General features: G+C 36.8%; 1 protein-coding gene across 11 annotated transcripts in view; it reads right to left on the reverse strand.

The window, feature by feature from the left end:
- The window catches only part of RAPGEF2 (Rap guanine nucleotide exchange factor 2), a 193,166-nt gene that overhangs the window by 15,313 nt on the left and 149,887 nt on the right, over positions 1–27,966 (reverse strand). For 7 of the 11 annotated variants that reach the window (XM_033000208.2, XM_042807803.1, XM_042807804.1 and 4 more), the window contains 15 exons: positions 23,796–23,973; positions 21,831–21,967; positions 21,138–21,296; positions 19,320–19,472; positions 18,779–18,943; positions 15,654–15,761; positions 15,360–15,563; positions 15,157–15,265; positions 12,691–12,937; positions 8,086–8,243; positions 7,977–7,991; positions 3,198–3,438; positions 2,564–2,947; positions 814–1,025; positions 605–728 (listed from right to left, as the gene is read on the reverse strand). In XM_033000208.2, the coding sequence (XP_032856099.2) occupies positions 605–728; positions 814–1,025; positions 2,564–2,947; positions 3,198–3,438; positions 7,977–7,991; positions 8,086–8,243; positions 12,691–12,937; positions 15,157–15,265; positions 15,360–15,563; positions 15,654–15,761; positions 18,779–18,943; positions 19,320–19,472; positions 21,138–21,296; positions 21,831–21,967; positions 23,796–23,973 (2,594 nt within the window). The remainder of the gene's footprint in view (positions 1–604; positions 729–813; positions 1,026–2,563; positions 2,948–3,197; positions 3,439–7,976; positions 7,992–8,085; positions 8,244–12,690; positions 12,938–15,156; positions 15,266–15,359; positions 15,564–15,653; positions 15,762–18,778; positions 18,944–19,319; positions 19,473–21,137; positions 21,297–21,830; positions 21,968–23,795; positions 23,974–27,966) is intronic. The other 4 variants (XM_042807805.1, XM_042807802.1, XM_042807809.1 and 1 more) reach the window with 1 other exon arrangement.

Genomic DNA, 27,966 nt, shown 5'->3' on the forward strand with positions numbered 1-27,966 from the left:
TAAGAAGAGACAGAGAAAGATCACAAGCTCAGAAAGAAAAAGACCAGACCTCGGGTCAAGCAGTTCTGTAAGCCCACAAATGTTAAAGAGAGCCTTGACTTGGGCACACATTCAGATATTACAAACTCTTGTAGCTCAAATTAAGAAAAAGAGTATGCAATAAGCTGGTTTAACATGAAGCCAAAGAGCAGCCACTCCACGTTTTCTAACAGTACTAGCTGACACTGTTTCAGATGCATTCCCACTTCAACTAAATCAAAACTAAATCAAAACAATAAGGCTGGCACGCATCAACATTTCAAACAGACTAATACATGTGCGGCCAGGGCAGTATCTGTCCCTCCCTCCCACTGATGGAATCTCATTTGTATGAGGTAACCGACAGCGAAGCAATAACACAAAACATTTTTATATATATTGATAAACAAAAAATGTAATGATTTCTCCAGTTTTAGAACACCACATAATTTTGGTAAATCGGTAACTACAACCAAAAAACTCTCATGCTGTTCCCATACAAACAAGGGGCACTTGAAAAGCATCTCTTGCTGACACCTAGCCTTCTCTCGGCTGGGAAAAGCTCAGCCTAACACAACGCGCTTACCTCGTTCTAAACATTAAAGCAGGATCCATGTTCACAGACGCCATGCGGCCAACGTGGCGTATCTCCTTCGCAATCATTCGCAGCTTCTCAAAATTGACCAAGCCCTCCACTTTTGAATCATTGCCTACAATCAACAATTAACAACATCAGTTATTAGGTGGCATAGTTAGTTTGCTTAGCTGGTAAAAATGACGTACTTCCGCTTTTACCTTCATGGAGGAATGTAAGGTCTTTTTTGATAACAGGAAACAGGGGGATAATGGGGGGCTGTAGGTTTTGGCTGTTAAGGACATTACGATATTTTGCCATATTCCTAGATGGATCAAACAAGTCCTGTAGATCTTGAAACAGTTTTTCATACTTGCTTGGAAGCTTTTCCCAAGTAGTTCGGAGCCTTGCAACTGGTGCCAAATTCAGACCACTTGAAGCAAACAAAAAAAAAAAAAAAAGTGTAAAAACGTTCAAGAACAATAGAAAAAAAGCACGTTGAATTTTGTATGGGAGAAATACCATATAGCCAGAATAGCATAGCACAACAATGATAAAGTAAGAGAAAGTGAAAACTTCCTTTTGTAGTATTACAGAACAATTAAGATAGTTTTATATAAAAGCTATAAAAACTGGACATATTTGCATGATTTGTCCATTAACAGATAAAAGTTACACTTGGATGAGTAATTAAACCTTATAGACAGTATGCACTTATTACCTTGGAACAGGGTCTGAGTACGATAACAATATCATAATCTAGGAGTACCTCAGGATCACCCATTATTTCCAGATTACCACCCTGGAGGAATAACCACCTACATAATATTTAGGTGGTGACAGCACAGCAACCCACTTTCTTGCTGCAATAATCCGTTTGACTTTGTTGTATCTAGATCAAATTGATATAACACACTATATATCTGAGGTTATTCTGAAGCTATAGCTGGTACAAAAAACTGGTTTTCTTCACTTAAGGGCATTGCCTCTCTTGCTATTCATTTCTATCCATAGGAGAGTTTGGCATCTAGAATCTTTCCTTCACCCAAGTGAAAGCAGGCTGCTTTTATTTCTCATTGAGATAATCTGAAGTAACAGCTAAATCCCGAGATTTTTATGTCTCGGAGATGCTGACCGATTATCAGTATGGATCCTTGACTTTGGAATTTTCCACCTTTGATTGAACAACAAAGGCTTTTGCCAGAGACAGTGATAAAATTGTCATTTTAATGCAACTTACTCAAGCTTTTTCAGAAGAGTCAATATTTGGGGATTTTTTTGTTTGGTTAGTTGGTTAGGTTTTTTCTGCCTAATTTAGGAGTCTTAAGAGAAATGCAAATGTTTTTAAAAAAGTGTGTATAAACACAAACATTAAAGTTTCCTCTCCTCCTTTTCATCCCAACACTAAGAAAGGTTTTCTGTCTGAGATTTAGTACTTTTTTTTTTTTATGCTTATTAAAAGCTCTTCACTTATAACCTATTACATGGCATCGTAATCTGCTACTGGCTGTTATCAGAGTTCCATCCAAGAAACTGCTGATACAAAGAACACCAAAGGCAACATACCATGGCTCAATGAATTCAAGATACTGAAAAGTACATACAAAATGATGAGCGTCGTTTGGGAAAAAAACCCATTCATTTATGACAAAGTTTTCATTTTTCTGCATATAACTGCTGTTTCTTTTGGTCTTTGTTTTTTGAGTAAGTGCAGTAGTTTCTCTAGTGCCATGTTCACCAATGAATCCCGCCTCACTGTCCTGAGCAATAAGTACATAATAGTAGCATTCCAAATAATATTTCAGCAAACGTTTCAATGCCAGGTTCAGATGACTGGAAAACGCCCTCTTTATTGGATTGCCAAGTGTTGATGTTAGCAGTATTAATTGGTTTACTGTGTTAAATACATTTTTTTTTAGACTGACACAAGTAAGATTTTGATTTAGAAATAATATTTTTAAGGGGTAATACCTAATGATGGCAAACATTGAGTTGAAGTTCTTGCATTCTCTGCAGTGTAATGCTATCTTAATGAAATGCTTAATGATCTTCATCCTTTTCAGCTGGTTGGTTTCCCTTAGAATCTCAGAAGCCACCCAGAATGTTTCTTGATTTATCACCTCTTCAAACTTCTTTAGATTAGTGCAACCTGTTTTTGATTTGAGTTTAAACAAGTCATCTATGTATTCCGTGGGTTCAATATTACGGAATAGCTCAAAGTTTCTCATGGAGAGTTGGGTAGCCACCTCAACAGTACTGAGTTGCAGCAGGGAAATTTGACTTTCCCTTAATAACTCTTGAGCATCTTCATCTGAACAAAGAGTTTCTGTTTCCATGTTGTTCTTCAGGTAATATCTGTAAGAACAAAATTCAAAAATACACTAGATAAAGTATACTCAAATACTGGTGAAAGTTACAGCAATGATCCAGCTGGAATCGTAAAATAAATTTAATTTCACCAGGCCGAGATATTAATTAGAAGTTGCAGACGCAACAGTTTCTTGTAAAGAAACAGAACATTAATAATTAAATAATGCTCCTATTAACAGGATTTTGACTTAATAAGCTGGCATCATCAGCTTTAGTTCACAGTCACCAACCTCACCTGCCGCTCAGCTGTATCCTGTCAGCAAGCTTGGATAACTGATCGGGAAGCCTCCTTTGCTTGATTACCCCCTCAGGTGTGACAGAGACTTCGCATAGTGAATATGAGTCTGGGGTCGCAGTGAGAGCAAATTCCCTGATAGCCTGGATGACCACTTCTTTTGCTGTAGTATCCTTACTGATCATGATATAGCGACTTTGCTGATCTGCCTTGAAAACCCTCAGAACTTGATCTGGTAAGTCTGGAAAAAAATTTACATGGAAAGTATGCAATTTAGTAAAACAACAAAAAAAAATAAAAAATGGTGTAAGAACAAGCAACAATATCAGTTACGTCGAGTCTAATTATTAGTGCTACCTGTTTTTACTTCAGTATCATTGTTTCACCTCTCTCCTTACAAGACAGCTGGGCTTGCTTGTATGTTTGGGTTTGGCAGTGGTTTTTGTTTGTTAGTTTGTTTTTGTTTGTTTGTTTGTTTGTTTTTTATTTAGTGAAAGACTAGTTCTATTAACCACCAGGAAAAGAAATTAGTTAGGCTATCAATAGGGCAAACCATAAAAATATTTTAACATTTCCAAAGTGGACAGACAAACTAATAAGCAGTCTGATTTTCACAGGTGCAGGGTCCTAGTAAGTTCCATTTAAGTCTGAAAAAAAAAAATCAAGTACACTCAACAACACTACCCTATACACTGACATGTAAGAAGTTTAAGCAAATTAAGTGATAGGAATGTCAATCTTCCTAAGGATGTTTTTAAGAAAATAGACTAATTTACCTAAATCTGACACCCATACATAGCGCCGCACACAAAAGGGAAGACGCATACATATAAGTAGCTAGGAAGATGCATGTCTAATGGCCAGCATGAATGTATATGCAAATAAACTATAGTAGTATTAATGCATCCAAGTACTTAATTATCAAAAATACTCTGTACCCTTGATACATTTAAATCATAGTAAGAAATGTGTAAGTATCAGACTGAAAACTTACCTCTATTTCTCTGTGCCAATATTTTAGTAATTAAGAACTAAAGCAGCCAGAGATAGAAAACCACTTCACAAATATTCAAATTCTAAATATATTATTGTTTCAAGTGACTGATGGCATAAAAGTTACACTAGACATCTACAAGGCAGCTATTTTTAGGAAATCTGGGAAATGACCAGCCTAAATCCAATGTTGGATTTGGTATTTCCATAAGATGGAAATACCAAATCCATATATATTTCCATATTTCCATTAATGTATTGAAATCTAGACCCGCAAATCAACTGAAGTTTGATTATTTTATTATAAAAAGAAAAAAAAAAAAAAGGCGTTAAAATTGTACAGCTATCCACCACTGGATTTCTTAACATAAGGTATTTTTAAATGACAAGTACTTTCAATTAATTTAATTTCTTCCCTCTGTTACAAATAACCTTTTCTAGTTTTGTGTGACATGACATCTGGCCATTACTCTTTCTTTAATGAATAGGTTTTAAAAAAAAAATATTTTCTTTATTTCTTTTTTAGATCATAAAGGTCATTTGAACAAAAAAATAAATAACAACAGAAAGCCTCCTGAATCTACAGTTACAATATTATCATTATTTTAAAATATATTGGAAAAACAGCTGTGAGATGAAAACATTCACTTTGATACAACCACAATCTTTTCTGACAAGACTTGAATGTGCCTAACATGTATTCAGGTTACTACAGAAAGATCTGTGCAGCAACAGAAATCTTGTGACAAAGGAACAAAAATTAACTTCTTCCCACTGCTGCTACACGTCTCCAAAATAATAATTTGGAAAGCATTAAGATAAATCTCTCTGATATGAGTCGATTTACATGCACAAAGGCTGTCTAGGTTTAAATATATTAGTTTACAAATTTCATGTAACTAAGCCTGTAACTTGTAAGCTCACAGTAGTATTTCTGCAGCTTGAAAAATCACTAATACACAAACACATTAGAATTGAGTGATTACATCATCAGTCCCACATAACGGGTATCAGTACAAGCCAGTTTTTAGCCCTAAGTACTTAAATTTACAATTACCTTATAACTAGCAAGCCAATTTTGCCTCTTATCACCACCTCTATATTGACCTGTCTTCCTTCAGTAATTAGTTGAAGAGGGATACACAGCAGTACCTGAAACAATTTCTACATGTTTTTGACATCTCGAGGAAGGCAGATTAGAAAGACACAGCCTTTCAGAGACATTATTAAAAACCAGACCACTCTCTAGATCTTGTTGCCTCTTGCTGTTACAGAAATACCTGCCACTCAAAGAAATGCTATGAAGATGGGAAGCTAGTGGAAACCATACCTAGGTGGGAATTCGCTTAAGACTCCCAAGAAACAAGTGTTCTGTGCAAGGAGAAAATAACCTGCTCTGCTGGATCACGGATGTCAATATGAAGAAATGCAGAGAACAGCAAATAGAAAAGTATTGTCTTTGCAGTGTATTTTACCACCCAACTTCTCAGGCTGCAAACCTATCAGAGCTGGTAGCAAAAGCACTACACAGAATGCAGAGAAGTCTGCCAGCAGTTGCAATTATTACAGCTATAGCAACAGCAGCAAGTAATTCAGCACAATAATTTTTAACTAAAACAGCACTTGAAGAGAAGTATAATCACCCCCCCTTCACTCCCTTTCAAAAAATGGAACTGAAGTGGCAGGCTAAAGAATGCAATGCTATATGATGGGAATCTAGTCCCTTAGAAAGTTTGGGCAGAGAGGGGGGAGGGAGGGCAGGGGGGAAGAGAAACAAAACTACCAGTGACTGGCAGCTCATCATTACTATATTATTTTGACTTCCAATTGAATAGCAAAGACAGCACAAGAGAAGAGAAATCAAAGTGCTATTGACTATTTGAACATTTAAAAATAAATGTTAAAAAGCATATTTGAAAAAGCCTGAACAAAACTAAAATCACTCCTTGCAGATTTCAAGCTGTTCTCATTTTCTCCTCAAAGACTACCCTTCCAAAACAGCAAGTTGTTTTATTTTCTATCCTGAGGGATATTCCCCAAGGTCTCCAAAGATAGATGTTCTACCACTCTTCTCTTTCTTCTCTAGCGCATTTCATTTCTTGCAAGCTGCCTCCATCTCCATCTTTAATTTAGTCCAAGATAATAAATGAAATTAAAATTGCAGGCTTTAATTTTTCCTAAGTCTTAAAGTATATAAAGGTATAATTCAACTCTTCTATCTACAATGCAACCATCCCTAAACCCCTTAAGGTATATGTTTTTATTTCAGTCTCCCTTTTCCCCTCCTTCCCATATGGGGGGAAAATTATACCTGCAAATTACTTTAAAAATATTCAGTATGTGAGCATTTGGGCAAATTGTAAGCAAATAAATTTTAAAAAAATGAGCTTTTTTTTTTTTTAATGAGAAAGCAGTACGTACTTAATACATTTTCTATAATGATAATGAAAACACTGCTATAACACTGAAGCAGTGGCATCACACCATTATTTATCTCCTCTTCTCAACGCAAAAGGCAAACAGTAGAAGAGTATTTATTTGTTAAACTCTATCTGTGACTGAAGGATCTCGAGACCTGTAATGGTTTTCCTTCTCAATTAATGGAGTTTGTCTGAGCTGTGTGAGACAACGATGCTCACAGCTCTGGAAGTTAGCCAGTCAATGTGCTTGGCCTTAGGGGCACATTAATTACCTGGAACTGTCTGGTCTAGGTAAATGGCAAGCTGGAGAATGGAATCTTCCCCCATTCCGAGATAAAGCGCTAATGAAAAGTTCGGTTCTTATTGATAATGAATACCTTCAAAGTGTTGGACACTAGTTGTTAGATAAAATACAAAAAAATACGGATCTTCCCACTCTCTCAGGAACAATCTTAGACACTGCGACAAAAATCACACACCACCTTCTTGTAGTCTTCTCTAGCCCTAAGAAACCTGAGATGAAGTGATGCTCAATATCGCAGTTTCAAGTCCAACGACAGCAGCAGCTTGGCCAGTATATAGGCTGATGTTTAGGCACAATCCCCTTAGGTAAGGCTTGAAATTCCTCAGGCTCAGGAAGGCACTGAATTTTTGGTTCTACTTTTGAGAAATACTCTAAAGGTTAGACTAAAATAATCAAGTGTCTGCACAGTAACTATCACCATTGCCTCCTCCAGCAGCTATGTTTTAATAGCAAAGATCTGGATACTTAGAGGGGGTTTCCAGCTAAGAACCTTTCTGCAGCCAGGTAAGAGCCCAAATCCCAACCCTGCCAGCAGCTCCATCCAAACCCTTCTCATCAGTTAGGGTTCTCAAGTTTTGTCCCACGCTTTATTCCTCTCTACTAAACGTGTTAATTTTTTCTCCATTTCAGAACGGGATTTTAAATCACTTTGAATACAAAGAATTCGGCATACAGCTGTAGGGCAGGGTGACTAACAGGGAGCTCTGAGACCGTCCCTTACAGGTGTAGTACAAGATTATACAAGTCTGTTCTGAAAAAGACTGAAACACGTCCTATGTCCCAGTCCCATGCCCTTTCACTTTACTGTAAGCTAAAGATCTACCGTGCTATTTGAAAATACGGCAGTCTTGCAAAGACTGACCTGTCAGGGCAAATTGTAAAATATCAAGCAAAGTAAGTTTTCACTGGCCAAAGATATTCAATCAGTAAGAGGCACTCTGCATACAATATACGTGAAAAACAGACATCTAATACATTCAGGTAAAGTATATTGGAGCAAATTAAATAAATCTTAATGCATTCATATGTGGGTGCCAGCATACAGCTAATAAAAAAACTCACATGCATCTTCAGACTCTGGAAGTCCAGGGGAGAAAAAAAAAAAAAAAAAAAAAGAGATCAATAAAAGAAAATTATAAGATGAAGAACAACAACAAAAAAGGATCCTTACCTGGAGTAGTATTGAAGTCTAAGATGCGGTGATGAGACTGCAGTAGATCTGGATTACTGGATGACAGGGTTCCGCTGACGGGTAAAGCAGGAGGAATGTGCTTTGTTTGCCTGAGTCCCACAATGCTGTCATCCTGAGACTGGCCAATTCCAATGTCACTGTGTCCAGAAAGAAGTAAAATCAGGACTTGCAGACAGTCAGAGCTTGGGTTATACTAGAGGTATGCAGGGATGTCTATATCCCTACATTTTCACACTTCCAATTGTTAGTACAGTAATCACTATGTAGAAGTTAAAATTTTCCAGACCACAGTGCTTGCAGCCTAGCTCCATCAACAGCATCCAACCATCAGCTCAAGATCTGCCCACTCACACTGCCAGAAGATCCCCATGTTCACCACTAAGTCCTGAGGAGCTGCTAGGCTCATTATTTTTATTCATAAGGTGGAACACACCTCGATTCTTGCACCACCCCACCACCTGAACTTTCCCTAATACTGCCTTCCACTCACTGCTCTTTTGTAAGATCTGAATTTCACTGATCTTCCACCCCACCGCAGTTAGGATTTGCAACTGTACTTCAAGACATATTGTAGCCATACAGCTGAAGGCCTTTCAACAAACAGATTAGAGAGGATCATTGAGATTCCAGTTTCCTACCACGTATCACCTTCTCTGAGTTTCTCTTCACTGTGACTGAAGTGACGCCAGCTAACTCGGGAGGCTAAGGGAAGCACCTGCACTTGGGAGCTATCAGTATCCCCTCCAAAGTGCCTGACAGCTGTAAATAAAGTATTCTGCCACAAAGGTCTTTTGAATTGTGAAAGGCAGCATCCCAAAGGAGGTCAGTAGTGCTAGACAGATCAGACAGAGCTATCATCTTATTACGGTAGGCACTAATTTCCTTATTTCTTTGGAGTTCATCATCAGCAAGTAAAGCAGAACAACTGCTGCAGGACATAGAGTTGAAGCCAGCCACTGAACTTTTCTATAAATACATAGATGCAAATCCTTAATAAAATACTGAGGGTGCAAAATGTTGAATAGCAACCATTATAGAAAATTAAAATAATTAAAAATTTAGCTACTATAGACAAAGCCTTCTTAAATGCCAAGCACATCTAAATCTGTGTTTACACATGTAAATATACCATGAACCAGAACTTCTACTTCACTGCAAACTGCTGCAACTCTAAAAAGCCAAGCTACTAAATGAAATGATGCAACATGAATGACCATTTGTGCCCTAGTTTTGGGCACTTAAGCTTTTGTCTAGTGTTCCATCCGTCCTCAGAAATCCTAAACAAAAATAATTAAGAGCCTGATAATTATCCCTGTTGAGCTGTTACAGCACAAACATCCTTTTGTGCCTACCAATGAATTACTTTACCCAATACACTCTTGTTTCACTTCTTAAAGTGCTGTGAATTGAACAGTACTCTGGGAAGCCAGGACAGTATCTCTGGGCATTTAAGACACAATTTTAATTACATGGACATAGCAATTGCTTTTTAGAAGGCAACGCAACTCGAAGAAGGTTGGAGTGGTATCTCTGTATAACATGTTTGGGGTTTCTTGGATTCTCTCTCAATCAGAAGTTAAGTTGAATCTGAGTATCTGTATTTTTGTACTTCCACATAGAGCACAAAATACTGTGACAAGCAGTAGTGATCAACTCAGCGTATAGCCAGAAGCAAGTCAGTCTTTCACTAGAAGCATTCACAGCAATCTATGTCCTGTCTTTCAAACAGGAACCAGTCCACACACACACACAAAATACCAACTAAATAAAAAGACCCCAGAGTCCCCAGTCGTCAAAATGCTTTCTGGTGGTTCTAAACAACTATATAGTATATTTCATAAATGTGCCAACAACAGTACTTTCTCTAAATTCAAGTCAAATGAAGACAATATGACCCTCCTCCTTATATTAGTAGTTTCCCTTGTACAACGTATTCCTTTTGTGGTTTGTCAGTTTTCTGTAATCTTCTACCTATCCTGTGCGTCATTACCAAAGCAGCTTCAGTAAAGTGGCTCAACTGACAAATGTCAGGTTTTTTTAAAAAAGTAGTGTTTCTAAAATTCTTCTCAATTCTAAGTATTCATATACTAAATTTGAAAGTATTTACCCTACACTCAGTTTACTCAATCTTTTAAAACTTAAACCAGAATCTGAGTTCTAAGTTATGCAAACAGGAAATGAAAGCCAAAAATTTCAGATACAAATGGCAACACTAGGAAACCCCATGCCCCATGAAGATCAGCTGCTCTGCTGTTAGGGTAAAATATTTTATTGTGCCAGTGAAAGGAGATTGTGGTTTTAAAGGAAAGGCACTTCTATTGCTTTCTGTCTGCATTTGCCACGCAGGGGGGTAGCATTAACTAAGAAATAACTTTGCTGCTGAATGACAAACAGGGTAGAAGGGATAATGGGATGGCAGAGTTGTCTGAATGTTTCTTCCTTCAAGATGCAGCGTATTGCACTGCAGGGCTGCAAATAGAGGGGAGAGGAAAGGAGAGGGAGTGCTGCTGCTTTGTCTGGGGTGCTACACTATGGGCCAGGCAGACTTTTGCTAGAGGTGGGGGGGTGTGTGTGTGTTTAATCCTTATTTGGAGCAACCGAGCCCACAGAGCAACAAAACCACTCTGGGTTAGAAGAGTAAAAAGAAAGCCAAGAGCTCAAGTGGAGGCTGTAACCAGGAGCACGCTTCAAGAGACGCCTCGCAGCTGGTGGGGAGATTTCCCAGTAGCTGAGGAGGAAACGGTGCCGTCTGCTCAGTTCAGGAAGTCAGTTGACATTATTGGACTAAAAAGCAGGGCCGAAGGAAGGCATCATCTCCCGCTCAAACTGATTTGTCTTTGATACTGATTTCGTGTCTCCCAAAGCAGACAAACTCCCTCTAAGAGAGAGCTCATTCTAGTTTAAAGATTGTGGTGGCTATCTTGACACGTCCTGGAGGCACTAGAAACCTCTGCAATATTCACATTCAAAAAAGGTCGACAGCTTCACTTCATAGGCTAGCTGACTCATGAAGTCTTTAAATACCTACTTTAATTACGGAGTAAATCAGCTTTTTCATCCCTCTTTCTTTTTGGCTTTTTCATCCCTCTTGATTTTTGGTATTTAAAAGGCTGTCATGGTTTGGGCTGGTTGGCAGCCACCACTCACTCAACACAGGACATAAAGTATGTAAGAATAGGTAAAGTCCCTTAATATATGCAAAGCGATTAATTATTAGGAGGAATGAGATAGAAGCTTCTACACAAAAAAAAAAAACCAAACACACACAAAGTCTACAGCTACACATCTCTACGCAGAAACCATGCAGACACAAACTGAGTGTCAACAGCCTTTGCAGATAAACTGCTATATATAACACACGAATTAAAGCTAGCAAAAGGAAAAGAAAATAGGTCGTGTACTGCTTTTCTTAGTCTTACCCAAAGAACTCCCTGCACAGAAAAAGTGTAAAAATGAAAGGAATAAAAGAAAAAAAGAAAACCAACATGAAAATGTTATGCTGAAGCTGTGAACAATGGTGAACAATGCAAAAAAAATCATGCCTAACAGTATGCATGGCTCATCAGAACAACAAACATACAAGACCGGTGAAATAAAACATTCTAAAGACAAACAACATAAAAAGAGTATTTACAGACTCTCCTCTACTGAAGTGTGTATGTGTCAACTTAAGAAATATCCGTTATTTGGCTATAATAATAGATTATATTTATATTCATTTAACCTTTACATTACTAAAATTCTATTTATGATGTTTCAGAACACTATTCATTTGGTAGGGAACAGCTAACATTAGTCAAACAAGTGTTTTTTTTTAAAGTAACATCAGGAAGAAATTCCTTGATTTTCAGCTCAGGGGTCTTTTTCACAAATTAACATTGAATAGATTTCTTCCTCAATGAGACAAAGAAAAGAAAAATTCCTGAGAAAACACTTATTACTCATCAACTACCCTCCTACAAGTAATTTTTCCCCATTGACGCCATCTGTCTTGGCCAAGAACCAGATTCCCATAAAATCATATAAAATATCCTTCCATTGTTTCCAACAATCCTTATCAGAACTCTATTTCTTAAATGCGTTCATAGAATAAAAGATATTATAGCTAGCTTTCACTAAAAAATACTGAATTCTATCAAAGAACCCAAGTTAAAATTTGAACCTCAGTCACCCTTACGGCAGTCTGCAGAAATTCTTCTAGTCCACTGGAATGCGAATAAATTGAAATCATTGCTCCTATCAACCATTTGCAAGCAAACCTGCTTGCAGAGTTATTCTGAAATGAATTGCCTGGGATGCTTCCAGTTAACAGTACTCTTAAAAGAAAACAGTAAGTGACATGAAAAAGTATTTGTGCCATGACTACCTATAAGCAGTAAAATATATCCATACTGATGTCAGAAAATGCATTGTTAGCAGTCTATGATCATTCATATATTCAGACTAGTATTTTCTAGTATATTTTTTCAGATATAAGCATGGTTTGCATTAATAAATAAAAAAGGTATCATGACAAATTATAAGTATCATGAGAAATTATTAAAATTTAACACAAAACAAATATTTAAGAGGAAATAAACTCACTTGTATGGTTTCTGAGGCAGAATACTGATTCGAGTCTTGTCAAGTATCTTCTTTAATTTATTTCTTCCCCCAACTGTGTTGGCTTTACTTTTCTTATTTACTTTTTCTAATCCTATTACCTGCTCCACATCAACGGCAAGGTCTGGGATGGAATAACGACTCGCCTTTTTAATATCACCAATTTTAGGCAGGTGGGGAGCACCATTTCTTTTTTCCTCTGACAACCGTGTTAAGAGTTCTTTAAAAACTGCACAAGACAGGAAAAAGGAGGAAAGAAAAAAGAACAAAAATGTAAAATAAAACTCTGTGCATCAGACAAGCTCAATATTAATCAAAAAACTGATCAGGGTAGTCTGTCAGTTCAAGTATTATATGAATTTATGTATAAGACTAAAAAAAACAAAGTAAATTTTAAAAAGGACATTAATTTTCTGTAGTATGAATCGGAAAAGCAGTAAATTTGCCCAGCTCAGAATAGAAATACGCTAGATGACTACACAGTTTTACTGATGGTGCCAGCAGAAGGACTTTGTTCAACCTAAGGCCACAGGCTTCTGCAGAAAAGTAGCACACATAAAAAAAGCACATGACAAAAATAAGGTATGAAAGCTAACAACTGAGAAGGAAGGTTTTAAACAGATAGCCAGCAACAAAAGCACTCAGATGGACAAGAAATTATTATCAACAAGATTAAAAAAAAAAAAAAAAAAAAAATCACAATTCAGAGGGGAAACTGCAATGAAGTCATAAGGAAAACATAAGAAAGTATGAGACTACTGAAACACATTGGATGTTTGACAGGGCTGTTGTGTCCATCTGCCAGACACACAAAAAAACCCCTCTCAGACTCCTTCAGCTACCTAGGAAAGGGTCATCTTTAAGGCAGAAATACATCATGAATTTGTGAATTAGTTCTTGTAGCGCAACTTTTAGCTTCCCAAAAATGTTGATTTAAATAGGTCTCCAGATCAGTTTTGTTTAAGTCACATATTCTGAGTGTGAGAGGAAGTTTACATATATAAATGAAAAAATCATCTGATGAGTTGATTTGTAATAATAAATGAAAACTGATAATCAAACCCAAGGAATTGTAGAAAAGGTGGGAACAAGGGCAACTAGCTAAGGATCAGTATCAGAAGCTAGGTTTCACTATTATGTATTAATTCTGTCATTAATATTCATCCTTATCTCCAGATGTACACAAATCACCAGGAGACTTCAAAAAAGACACACAAAGTGGAGGAGAGTAATCCAAGCCCATAACTGTACTGTCAAATAGGAGCTGGGGGCTGGAGAGACAAAGTAGGCACAGATAGGAAGATGCTGTTAAAAAAAAAAGGAAACTCTCCTTTTGGGATTTATTGATAAGAAATACTGCATGCAATACACAGAAAGTAACTGTTCTGAGACTCTATGATGTGATTTCAGTATTTGCAGTGGAGCAAGAAGATTAAAAACTTAGAAAAAACACAACTTCTGAAGAAATCCAGTTTAATCTTAAACATACTAAAGCAACACATGAGATCCAAAAACCTGTAAAGTATGTGATGGATGTGAAATGTGTGAAGGATGGCTATACAGAACTTACACACAAACAAGCACATCCTTCTAAACAAGTATATGCAGATCTGTTAAGAAATGCCTTAATTATTAGAAACAGCTGAAGTATTAGAATCTTTATTGCGAAACAAAAAAAAAATCCCCAGGAAACAGATTTGACAAATGACTTCTGGAGATAACCTAAGCATATTTCCATCATTAGTTAGTGCAGTAACATCCTGCAGTAATATTCTGCTCTACTTATTTGTGATGAAGAACCTGATCCTGAAAGAGAGACTTGGGAAACATATCACTAGATTATGTAACTAATTCAAGTATCCAGTGGTAAAAATCAAACAAACCCCACAAACTGTTAATTACTTATGATGATAACTCAGGTCCTGAGCTGCCTAAAGACTCCAGGACTGCTTTAGTACTTCTTAGAGGGAGAAACAAAGACAATAGATTTGGAAGGTAGCAAGATTGTTTTCACCTAGCTGGCAATAAAGTTTTTACTAATTTCATCATGCTCATTGTAGGGATGGACTGAAAAACTATGAGGAAATTCAGCAGACAGACAGGATCACTGATCAACTGAAATTCCAAAAGAGGCTTCTTTCTTGAGAAAGGACTAAATGTTACACGTACAAACATGTTTTATAAATTTGAGCTAAATTGTTGCAGTAGTTCCTTTTAATCAAGAAACATTAACTTGTGAGAGCGAAGTCACTTCATATAAAACCCTCTTCATAATTTTTTCTCTAAAATTATGAACTAAAGTATTTTAGGACTTGCAAGCTTCCTTTTCCTATTCTCAGCAGTAAAACAGTGTATTAAACAAAACTATTTTAAACTACTAAAAAAAATAATTTAGAACTTCATCTAAATTAGAACAGGAATTGGAACAAACACTGCACAGAAACTTACCAAATAAGTTGGTTTTCACAGTGATAGACAGATGAGTGTTATTTCTAAGGATTTCCATGGCTTTTGACAGCTGAATGTTTTCAAAGTTTTGACCATTTACTTCCAGTATCTAAAAATACCAACAGGTAGCATTATTTTTACTTACCAAAGAGAAAGGAAACAAAAAAGGAGAAAAATAAATTACTTTTTAAATAACAACATACCTGGTCTCCACGTTTCAAGCCTGCCTCTGTAGCTTTGCTACCAAAATCTACACTGTCAACAAAGATTCCAAACCCCTTTTCTGACCCTCCCAGCAAGATAAAAGGCAAAGGGGCTTCTCGAGATGGCTTTGTTAAAGTTATCAATCTTCGTTTAGCTTTAGCAGCACAAGCAATATTTAACAGCCTCAAATGTCCACCCATTTTCTACAAGAGAAAAGCACAATGAGTTATATATTACAACAGCCTGGCTACTCCCTGCCACCCCAAATTGTCAGAAAAAACCCTCAATCTTACCTCCCTCTCCAAATTGTTCTCAAATTCTTCCAGAAATCGAGTCATAGCAGGATCTCCTTCAAAATCATTGAAGTGATTGTTCACCCACAACAATACTACCCGTGTAACCTGAAAATTAATCAATAATGTAAAAAAAATGTTTTCCAGGAATACCCAGAACAGCACTTGTGCTAAGTCCTTTAAAAATACTGCTCCTTAATGTCCCTGTAAATTTCCGCTGGAATCTAAGTATTATATATACACACATCCAAACCAAACTTTACTAATATGCAGTCTTTTACCAGGAGAATAAAATGAATTAAGTATTAAAATTGCTTTCACTTGTATCAGCAATTGTATGTTGTATCTCAAAGAATACCATGAGTTCGAAAAATTAACCCTGGGTGTATCAAATCTGAGTAGGGAATTTAGCACACAGGTACAAACCAACGAGTTAGATCCATTTCTGACTTATAAACAACAATTTCCTGTTCATGTACATTTCCAAATCTGCTTAATTCTTCAAGCACATGATCATAAGGCTTCTGATACTGCTTTATATTGGTTCTTGAATCTCACAAATCTTTAGATAAACCACCATTAACTTAATTAGGCATTTACCTGTGCAAAATAGCTATTGTATGTTTAGAGAGGCAGAAAAAAGGAGCTACTGTGAGAAGCAGGAAATAGGTTTTAACAGCAAATACATGCAATTCTTTCCCTTAGCCAATCTTTCAGTTTACCATTCCTCCTTTCCCTCCACCCCTACACCCCTCAAGGAATAACGATTATCAAGTGCAGAAGGATCTTAGCAGGTAATTTACAGTTTGTTAGGAAAAAAACCCCTAAAGGAATACTATCAATTAATATTTCTGAAGGTAAAGCCACAAAGTAAGAGGTGTATTTCTTAAAACTATATGCTTCCACCATAAATTTTTATCTTAGTATGCGATTTGACCTAGAACATCAGCAGCACCTGTCCTGACAAAAGAGGTTTGATGTCTTGAATAAATATTGATTCATGCTATTTTTAAAAAGCTCCTGAATCCAAAATAGTTGTGCCACTCAAAGTTATCTCTAAAAATATAGCTACACTACTTCTGTTATGCTGGGAAAGCAAGTTAGCAGGGGAAGACCTCTGAACATTTCAAAAGCTAGAGCTTAAGAACAAAATCTCATACAAATTTTAATCAGCTAAAGCTAACCCCTGTCCATTCTTTGCATCTGCACAAAATCTAAACCTTCGAAGCCTCTTTATGCTAAAGGTCTGACACCAGGCACCCAAAACCAAGCCCTGCCACTCTTACATGCAGTTTCCAAGTAGTTTTACCCCAGAAAAGCAAATGAATTCAGAAGAATTGCCCAAATTAACGACCAACTTGATCAAGTACTTCAAAATTCCTCCAGAGTTCACATTTGTAATAGGAGGCAACTGCACAGCAGTACATGCTGCAGCTCCCAGCCACAGGGATGTAGGCCAGCGGTAGCATTTCTGACATATTTGAGATTTTTCCACCTTGGATATTGAAGATGAACTTCCTTTCTGTTCAACATCTGTGGTGTTTTTCATTAACGTGGATGACGCTGGAAGATCCAGACACTGTCTGGTTAGATTTAGGCTAATTGCAGGTTTTTAAAATTGGCTAGGAAGTTGCAGGCTATACCACATAATATATTTTAAATCACTGCAGTGATAGCTTCAGTATCAATGCTGCTTTGAAAGTTGGGACTTACTAATGACACTGTGCTGGTAAGGGTTGAACGGTGACTTCCAGAGCAATGCCGTTACTTCTGTCACAACCAGGAACAGCATTAAAAGAGGATTAAAGCTCTAAAGTCAAGTACCCTGCTGCTGGGCAAAACCACCAGTGAGGCTGGATCTCACATGTCCCAGTCTGATCGCTACTGAGCAATGACCACCCCCAGGAAGTTTTTTACCCACCCCTTTCCCTCTCCTCACTGCCGATTAGCCTCTAATACAAAAAAAAAAAATCAAAACAAAACAAAAAAAAAAACAGCCAAAATCTTCCAGATTCCTCCTCCCCCACTTGCTTTTCTCCACTCATCCCAAGCTATTCTCCAACTCTTTCCCTTCTGTCAGTGCTACTGGACTTCAGAAAGGGCTGGTTATTGAGACAGCAGAACAAAGACCTGCTCTGTTTTCAGACCCGATACCAGCAACTGTGCTGGCTCATGCTTTTCGAGTGGCTGAGGGGATTATCCATTGGAGGACAAGAAAAATAAGTTTAAAGATGAACTCCAGTATCATAGCTCTGAAGCCCTAACAAGCCTATGCTAAACAGTATTAGCTGCAAAGCCTGTCCTCTCTGTCAAATGTAAGATCCTTCCTCCAAGACAGAGATATACTAGCATTTCTAGAAAAGCTATCCAGACTTAAGTAGAAGTTGAAAACCAAATTTCTCTTTAACTTTATTGATATAATTCCCTTGGTTTCAAATTTGCAAAAAACATCTGGAAACTTTTACTAGGTTTTGTACATATGAGAAAGCTGTATAAAAGGGAGAATATAGCATGAAGCACAGTATAGCCTCAATAAACAGCGTGCCAAAACTGCATATACAGGGCCCTATTCTTCCATCATGGCAGTTTTGTTTAGGGAAGAGGATGTTTGACTGCTTCCTTGTGTTTGGGTTGTGGGTTTGTTTTTTTTTTATGCTGTGTACGTCTCAACAGATTCTTAACAATAGCTGTATTTTCTAGTCTCTTTATATAAAAATAAATTATCACAAAATGTTTGCCAAGCTGTGTTAACTAGTATTATAGAAAACAGAGAACTTAGTTATACGCTCAAATTCTGAGACCCAATAGTATTCTATTGAATTCTATTAAATAAAAATACTGATTATTGGAAAAAAGCTTTCCCTGTACCTGCAAGCAACTAAGTTATGTAGTAAAAACACAGCAAGGTAAAACATGGATAATTTACCTTTCCTAAGCACATTAATACTTAAATAAAATAAGGAAAAAATATTTTCTTAGTTTTCTCCATATATTCTTCCATTAAAATATGTCACCAGCTATTTGTGTCTTACGCAGTTTAGTCATTCTCTCAAACATATTTTATTCTTAATAGCTTATATTTCAAATGTAAATGGTAACAGGTATGTAATGCAGGGGATTTTAACCTTATCCCTGAGGCTGGGGTCATTGAACCACTCCAACAACTTCTTGCCCACTTCCATTGGGCTGGAAAGAAAGGTCCGATATGTCAACAGGAAGTCTTCTATAAATGTTGGGTCTACCACAGAGTGCTCTTCCACCAAATGCATTGTTAACCTTTCAGCTGTTCCCTATAAAAAAAAAAAAAAGAAATAAAAATCGTAGTTATTAAACCACATTTTCAATAAATGTAAATTTGTTTTCTTGTAACATACTGAAGATGCATTACACCAGAAATAATACTGGCATATATTGACTGATAAGCTAATCAAACATAACAGCTTAATTATTGTGATAAGAAGTGCAAAAAACTTGTCACTAATTTCTACAGAAATCACCCAGTTATCTATGTGCGTGACTATAAAGAAAAAACCCTATAAATATTAACTGTCTCTTTTCAAATATATATTTTTATAATACATATCTCAACTAATACTGGACCTAACTTGTCAAGTCAAGACCACCACAGAACACAGACCCTTGTAAGATATTCCCCCTTGCTTTTACCTTGATGACAATGTGACCTTTTCTTGTTCCAGTGCGATCAAGTTCCCTGTGCTCCTTCACCATCACAATCTCCCCTTCCTCTTCCACCTTCTGCATGTTCTTTTCCACTTGATTGAGGATGCGGCAATAATCTTGCTGGGCTATACAAACAAACTGGAAAGAATCATTGCACACCAGTATTAAAAGGCTAAATCCTCAGAAAAGCATTTAGACTTAAGATGCAAGTACTCTATTAATAGGAACGATAGTTTCTCACCCAGCAGGGAGCCAAATCTGCCTTCCCAGCAGTTCAGCTGTAGTAAGCAGATGAATACACATGCACAGTTCTTCCACTACAGCCTTGCAGTTAGAAGAGACCAAGATTCATCGGAACAAAATGATTTAGCATTATCAGCCATTTTTGTTTAGCTGCTTTGATGCCCCCCCCTCCCCGGCCCGAGATGAAGCTCAGTATCCTAGCTGGTACTTTTTCTCCCGTGCAAGCTTTTATGTGATATTTAGAAGGGTTTAGAGATTGAAGGGAAAACCTAGCTTTTATGTTTTGTGCCTAATGCTACTGTAAATAATTATTAATAATAGCTACGAAAAACTAAAAAGTCAATCATTAAGAAAACTAACATTTATTCCATTACATGAGTGCAGGCACACAGAAACAAATTACTTCTGGATTAAAGCATACAGCAGGAAAAACATTTTTCTACAATCCTCTGCTCAGCTAAGAATAAGTGCAAGAATAAATACCTTAAGAATATTCCCAGCACCTACACTATGCAAATACAATGAAGACCACCCACTGCAACTTAGAAAAAGAAAATACTGTACACATGATGAATTGCTTTCTATAACTTGTTAAAACTTTTATACTTCTGTCTCTTTTTTGGGGCCAAGATTAAACTGCCCTCTTATGAGAACTTGGGTATTTAATTGAAAAGAATTAACAGCGTTTCTTCTGATTGGAAAGTTGTTAAAGCATCACGTATGTACTTAGGACAAAGGCATGAGATCCAGAGAGATAGTATTCTCTCCTGCATTCTTTATAATTCATTTACATACCTTTTCTATTTCCAGCAGCTAGTAGTAGCTGAAACAGAAGTCCCACAGTTTGGATTTGTTGCAAAATGTTATCCTAACAGGACACCATTTATTCACTTTTTGGAACTTAAGACAGGTAGACTCCATTAACACATATTTACACCCATTCCAAAGGGCATTTACTGGAAACTAATTAGTCATCAGGATGGAGCAAAATGCTTAATTCACCTAGGGCTTGGATATTATCTTCTGGATGGGAATAAGCAAATAGCAACCACATTCAGATTCGGCTAGTAGTTCTTTACTACAAGAAGTATTTCTTACAGCTGACTGCCTGAGTTATAGCAAACATCAAGGCATTTTCCCTGAAAGGGAAAGATTAGCTGAAACTAGATGATTTTTCCATTCAAACCACTGGAGAGAGAGCTTGCATTACTGTTAAGATTCAGTAGCTGAGTTGAGTAAGGAAGAACGGCTATTACCTGTAGAATAGCCTGTAATGGCTAATGGACCTTGAGATCCTATTAAGGGAAAGTTTGTAGCAATGGATGCTGGGCCTCAAATTCTGGAGAAAGCATGTAGACAAACCTCTTCATCTAAAATGATCCCTGTCCAGGTGAAGAGAATTCAATTTCCCAGCAGGAGCCACATTTCCCAACTACTGTACAAGGTTGCACACTGGAGATTCTACATATATTCAGTTTAAAATAAATCCGTGTCTGGCTATCAAGTTGCATTACACCTATACGTGTGTGATTTTGCATGGATTACAGCCCAGCACTGTACCTGGCAGTCATCCACTTTGGTTCGCATCACTCCTTTCATATATTCCTTTTCCATGGTAGGGGAAACACCAAAACTGTTCCCCATGCAGAGTATCTCTGTCCTTCCATCAGGGTACGTCACCTCCACAGAACCATTCAAAATGACTGACCAGGAATCCAGCTAGAAATCAAATGTTGCAGGGTACATGAAGACTGAATCACTTAACATTGTCATATCATACTACTTAGATACAACCCTCACAGTTTTTCCAAAAGAAAAGTTATTTTTTTAGAACCTATTAAAAACATTTATAAGCTAATTTACCTTCGATGTGCAGCTATTTCCAGCTCAAAAAAAAAGGGATCTTAAGTTTATCTTTAATGTTAAGTTTATATAAGACTGAAAAAAAAAAGTTTTAAAACCCCACTTAAACACTGAAATAAGCTCCCAAAATCTGCTCCAATAGGCAGGAAGCCTTTTGTACAATATGAAGTATATTTTCTTATGCTTTTATTGCATAAGAAATGTTGTGCAAGTGCTTAAACAAAAGCTTTAAAACTAATCCAGATCAAAAAGAGGCTTAATTTACCTGCTCAATGTTACTTTTTTTTTTTTTTTTTCCTGTTTTGTCCTAAAGCAACAAAAAAGGACCTTAACTCTGTGGAATCTGGGATATTTGGTATAATGGGAGAGTCAAAAGCAACTTCTACTGACCTCTTCTCCATCATTTAGTACAATAGTTCCTGCTCTCTCCACAACTGCAAACACCATTACAGCACAGAGCTCTCTCCTCACGGACATTGTCATGTTGGCAAAAGCAGGCAACTGATGCATGAATTCCAGTAGTTGTTCTGAGGGAGAAAAAGCCCACTGAGTCATGCATGTCAAAACAACGAAGCACAGTAAAGACAGTTCTTCAGCAAGATGCCCCAGGCTACTTAAGCTAAAATGCTGCACAATCATTTCTGTATACTAATAAATCATGTACAGTGGCCTGTTGTAATTACTGGGTATTTTGTAGACATAGACTGGCTGGTCATATCATCAATAGAAGCCCTGCAAAGTAAAAGTCAGCATAATGGAAGAATTGTAATATAACTGCAAGCTCTGAATACAACCAATGATATTTGCAACACTCCAGCGAGGGCAGTAACTCCCTTAAGACCATTATAGGCCTATATAAAACACAGCAAGATATTGAGAAGGGAAATTTCACAAAACGGAACAAGTTCATTGGTAAGCCCATTCTTAGGCTAGAATTAACAGTAAAGTGTACTTGATCATCACCTGGTGGATTCACAAAGTCCCGCTTAGATGGACTAGAGAGGATTACTGTGTCTTAAAAGTGACCACTGCCACCCTGTCTTCTGCATGCACTGGAGTCGCACCTGTACTCAACAGTGAACTTCTCCCATATTTTCACTTTTTACACTGCTCATAACTATGGGACTCAATTCTTCTTGGTACTCCTGCTGAGGGATTGCAGATTCTAAATGCTAGTCATTATTGCATTCAGTTTAATCTAAAAAAAAAAAAAACCAACAACCCAAAAAACAACCCAAAAAAACCCTACTGAAATTAGTCAATAGGACCCCATATTTTTCCTAAATTTTTATTTACTGAGAATCACTGAACGGTAGAGGTTGGAAGGGACCTCTGGAGGTCGTCTGGTCAAACCCACCTGCTCAAGCAGAGCCACCTACAGCCAGTTGCCCAGGACCATGTCCAGATGACTTTTTATTATCCCCAAGGAGGGAAACCTCTCTACCACTTCTCCAGGCAATATGTGCAGTGCTCAGTCACAGTAAAAAAAAATGTGTTTCCTCATGTTCAGATGGAGCTACCTGTGTTTCAGTTTGTGCTCACTGCCTCTGTTCCTCTCACTGGGCACCAGTAAAAAGAGCCTGGCTCTGTCGTCTTTACACCCCCATTCCAGGTATTTGTACATATTGATGAGATTCCCCTAACCCTTGTCTTCTCCAGGGTTAACAGTCCCAGCTCTCTTAGACCTTACTCATATGAGAGATTCTCCAGTCCCTTAATCATCTGATAATCAACCTTAATCATCACTTAGTCATGCTTTGATAAAATAAAAAAATTAAAACTCAGCCAGTGAAACATATTAGATTGTAAGGAATTGTAAGAATTTGAATTCTAGTTCTGTTTTGCTTTCAATATACCTGTACATCAATATAGCAAATTAGTTTGATTAGATGCACATTTACGTAAAGGTCTTAATGATTCCAATGTTTTCACACAAATGTGTATTGTTGGTTAAAAGCAGACACAACATCACAACTTACAATTAAAAAATGTAATGTGATGATCATCCAGTGTTGACGTTAATGTTGACTTTGCCAGGGTTCTATGTAACTGTTTTCCAGTACGCAATGATGTCTATTTCATAAACTAATTCTGATGTCAATTAGAAGTTGAAGCTTGAGATCAAAATAGCCAGCAACTAATAGTTTTCACCCATATTGCATGGGATACCCTCCTTTTCTTTGGCTGTACTCATTCACTGGCTGAATTTACAGCATTTATGAATCACCTTACAGAAACACTAAACTTACCAACTATAAAAGCCAATGATTAAAATAAAACCTCAAGTTCAAAAAGCATTTTTTTTTGGTGAAGGAGAACAAGTTTGACAGTATTTTACTACATTGTAGTACTTACCAATGTCATCATCTGTCCTGTCTATTGGGTCTTTCTCCAAGCAGTCTCTAACAATATCCCTACTCATCAAAGGATCTGATGCCCTTTCAATGTCTTCTTCATCATCATCATCCTCAGAATCCACTGCTGTCTCTGGCAGCCCACTAAGATCCATATCACCAGCCTCACTTTCTGTAGCCTAAATTAATGTAAAAACAATTAAAAAAAAGATGCAAATGTGTTCCTCACTGCTACTGTTTTCTAGTTAAATGTACAGAAAATAATTCTATCCCCTAACAGATCACTCAATTCACTCAATCCTTTTTAATATTGTTTTTTTCTTTACATATATTTTTAAAACAACTAGCAATTATTAATCAACCCAAAACCATTGTTTAAACAGGGCTTTTAACACTTGTTTCAATCAGCCACACATAAACAGGATTCAACAGACATTATTTCATCAGTAGGTCTTGGGGGAATTGAAGGCAGTTATATTTCAAGGAACAATTTCTTGGAATATCAGCTGAATGTGATTTTTTTAAACAAACAGTTAATTTAAAACAGTTTCTGCTCCTGCTCCAACTTTACCTTTTTAGACACTTAGGAATACAATGTAAGTAGACAGTTTTGGGAAATAAGTACAGCATCAAAATGCTACAAGAATTTTGCTGTCTCCCAGTAACCTAGGACTGTATTTTTCTTTTACAATTCCAGCTGAACATAGTTAAATATGGCTTTAATTTGCTGCTAAGCTGTATAAGAATTTACAGATGCAGAAAAAATGAGAGGTCACTGCTTAAACACCACAGATGGACTACACAGAATGTTTGCCAGTTAACTTCCTTTAACTTGTATTAAAATGAAGAAAAACATAGTCCATATATAGCCTGAGGTCATTAGTATAGCACCTAAAGGGAAATACATTTTAATGATTCAGTTTTAAGACCAAACACTTAATAAATTCCACAAACAGTTGTCTGTCACAGCTGATAAAGCTGCTTTTTCTCAGAACCTGACTTAATACCAAAACAGCTGCCAAGGCTCAGCTATGACAATTTTTATGGAAATGCAAGCTTCTAATCAGCAAGTTTTAAGTCATGGCTTGAGAAATCAAGCTTCACACACCACGTAGGGTTGGTTAGTTTCTGAGACTCTGGAAGCACATAATGCATTTGTGTCTACCTTAAAAATACTACATGAGACAAACACAGCTACTAAAGCCTACTACTAAAGTTGTATCGATCTGCTTCTCACATTGGTAAAAAAAAAAAAAAAAACACCAAAAAAAAACCAACACCAAAAAACACCAAACACCACAACACACAGAAGTAGGTCACCCTCCAAACCCAGAGAAGGCAAGACAAATTACACTGGTATTTTTGTAGAATCATCTTCCTTATTCCTGCCTCACTAGCTGTGGCTGACATCTGTTACTTTAATGCCATTCTACACAACCACCTTACGTACAGTAGCATATGGCTGAAGATTGATCAGGGCAGCCAGTGTCATTCTTAAATGCTTCTGTCCTACAGTACAACACAAGCTCTGTAACAGCGTCTTGTTAATATAAAAAGCATAACAGCACCTACGCAATATTAAAATTATTTTCATTTTGTGGATAGTTTTTTTGTGGGTTTTTTTGTTTGTTTGGTTGTTTTTTTTTTTTTTCTTTTTTTTTTTTTTTTTTTCTTTTTTATTATTGATTTGGCGTTTTTTTAAGAAAAAATGCTGGGCATTTCTTAAGCAGCATAAAGAAGGATGTTATACAGGCATAAAAACAAATCACAAAAATTGTAGCACTGATAGCAGTATTTTCATTAGTAGTCTTACTATGCTTAACATGCACTTCTATAATATCTTTGAAGCAGTTGCTCTAACTACTCTTACAAAATAGCCTTCATCAAAAGCGACTGGTGGAAAACCTAATGATGATGAGTTAGTAGACACACAGCTTATGACACCGATCTGTCAGAATCAGAAGTCTCCAACCGTGACAAATCCTGTGATACTGGGACTGACTAATTCACAAGTCAATTTTTCAAACTTTCCCGCTATTAACAAGTGCCCCGCCTACCTGCCCAGAAAAAGTGTTCTCAAAAGCATGTTGGCAAAATGAATGCAGAACTGAATTTAGTCACAGATGCTAACATACACGAGAAAATTAGACATGCTGTACAAAACTGATTAAGACAAGTTATGTGACTGTCTTAAAAAAAAAAAATACAAAGCCGAACAGAAGTCAAAGCTCTAATATCAAGAAAAGTTGATGTTATTTAAAAAAAAACAAACCCAAACCTGTCACACCAATTAAATGAATTTATGTATTCATAAAATACTTTTAAAATTACAACTGAAGGTTACAACTATTTCCTGAAGATGATTACTTTTTACAGAACTAATTAAATCTTTTTGACAACTAAAGGCATTGGTAGAAATCTGAATGATAAAGCAACTATTTCTAACTTACTAGTTATCCAAAGATATAAACCACTGCAACAAAGCAGCTCAGAATTGAATGCAACAATCCACAGAGTAACAAGAAAATTTATTAACTTTGAACTCTAAAAAGAAACCTTATATTTTCAGAAAAATAATATTTTTTTTCAAGCAATACTTTTTCTGAAAAAGATATGATTATACACAAGTTAGCAAAGGAACACAAACACAGCCTTTCCACATAGGCAATATACATTCACAGCAATAAAGAATCAAACAACTCAACCCACAAGGACTCCTTCTCAGTTTATAGATGCAAAAGGTTTTGCATGAATTTTGTGACATTATTAATAACTGGATCTGTCTTCACGTTAAAAGCACGCACCAATTTATCTACAAAACATTGCAATTTGCTTCTTTAGGCTTAGTAGCAGCAAGTATGGCATTAAGCACTCAAGTCCTCTTGCTGATACAGTTAACTTCATAACTCACCTACTTTGAATACTTTTGTACCCCATCATGTGTTAGAAAAATCAAGCATGTCTGCACAAGAACCCTTAGTTATGAAGCAATAGCCTTGCATTTGTTATGACTAAAGGGAAAACCTTGATTAGCTCCTTTGAGGACAGAGGCTTCCTTATAGACCTCAGCAGCAATAGAAAATCCAGAACACAAGATGAGTACTCAACAGAATTTGTACTACAGTTAGTTAAGAGGCTTACAGCTTCCCAAGGCATTTGATCAAGGATGAAGTATACCTAGGAAATCAGTGTTTTCACAGATTCATGTTGGCCTTTGTTTCTTGGGTAATAAGAGAAACTAGCTTCACTTAAATCTGAAGAGATTGCATGAAAGAAAAATGCTGGTTGCAGCTCAAAGTACAAGACAACGCACGAAGTCTGAACACTGGTTGCAACGAAAAATTACTTCACAGTTGGAAAGACAGTATGAGAAATTTGCTGAAGCTTCAAAGGAATCCCATAATGACAGCCTAATATTTTGTTTCTCACACCACCAACAAGGAAATTAGGAGACTTAATACAGACGTTTCTAAGCCTGAGATGAAGAGTTATTTCATAACTGGTACCTAAGGAGACCTGCCCAATTTTAAGCAGTGTCTATTAAGGCTAATATTGAATAATACAAAAATGGTTGTTCCAACTGCTAAGGATCTCCAAGACTGAACTCACTTCTAGATTTGAGTAATAACAACTAATTAAACAAGTACCATGAAATAAATAGGAAAAGATGGAAAGTAAAGGAGCTTTCTCTAAGTTTTCTCTGGTAGCCTTTGACTGATTGTAGGAGGGGGGAATAAACAAAGAAAAAAAAAAAAAAAGAACTACCATTCATTCCTCTTAGGTCAAACTGTGCAGACTGGGGAAATGGAAGACCCTGTTTGTCCCTTTAGACTGGTATGAAAGGAAACTGATTAAGCCCAACTCTACTGGTCTTTCATTTCTTAGAGGCATCATGAACACAGACATAATGAGAGAGGTGATGAACTACATGAAGAGCTAAAGACGACAACCGCCTTTACTGCCTCATTTCCTTCTCCAACCAATTTTTGGGTATCTGTTGAGAAAAAGATCAGAAGAGGCCAAGAGGGATGTTGGCTTATCCGATAGATGTATACCTTTACAACTGCTTCATCACGCATGCCTGCACACACATACCAGCCTTACTACGGGAAAGAAAGTGGGAAGACTTGGAGAACTGCTTACAAGATGACCAACTGGTTTAGGTGGTCTTC

The sequence above is a fragment of the Tyto alba genome, unplaced genomic scaffold (assembly GCF_018691265.1).
Source record: "Tyto alba isolate M040663 unplaced genomic scaffold, T.alba_DEE_v4.0 Super-Scaffold_6, whole genome shotgun sequence".
In the NCBI taxonomy this organism is placed as follows: Eukaryota; Metazoa; Chordata; class Aves; order Strigiformes; family Tytonidae; genus Tyto; species Tyto alba.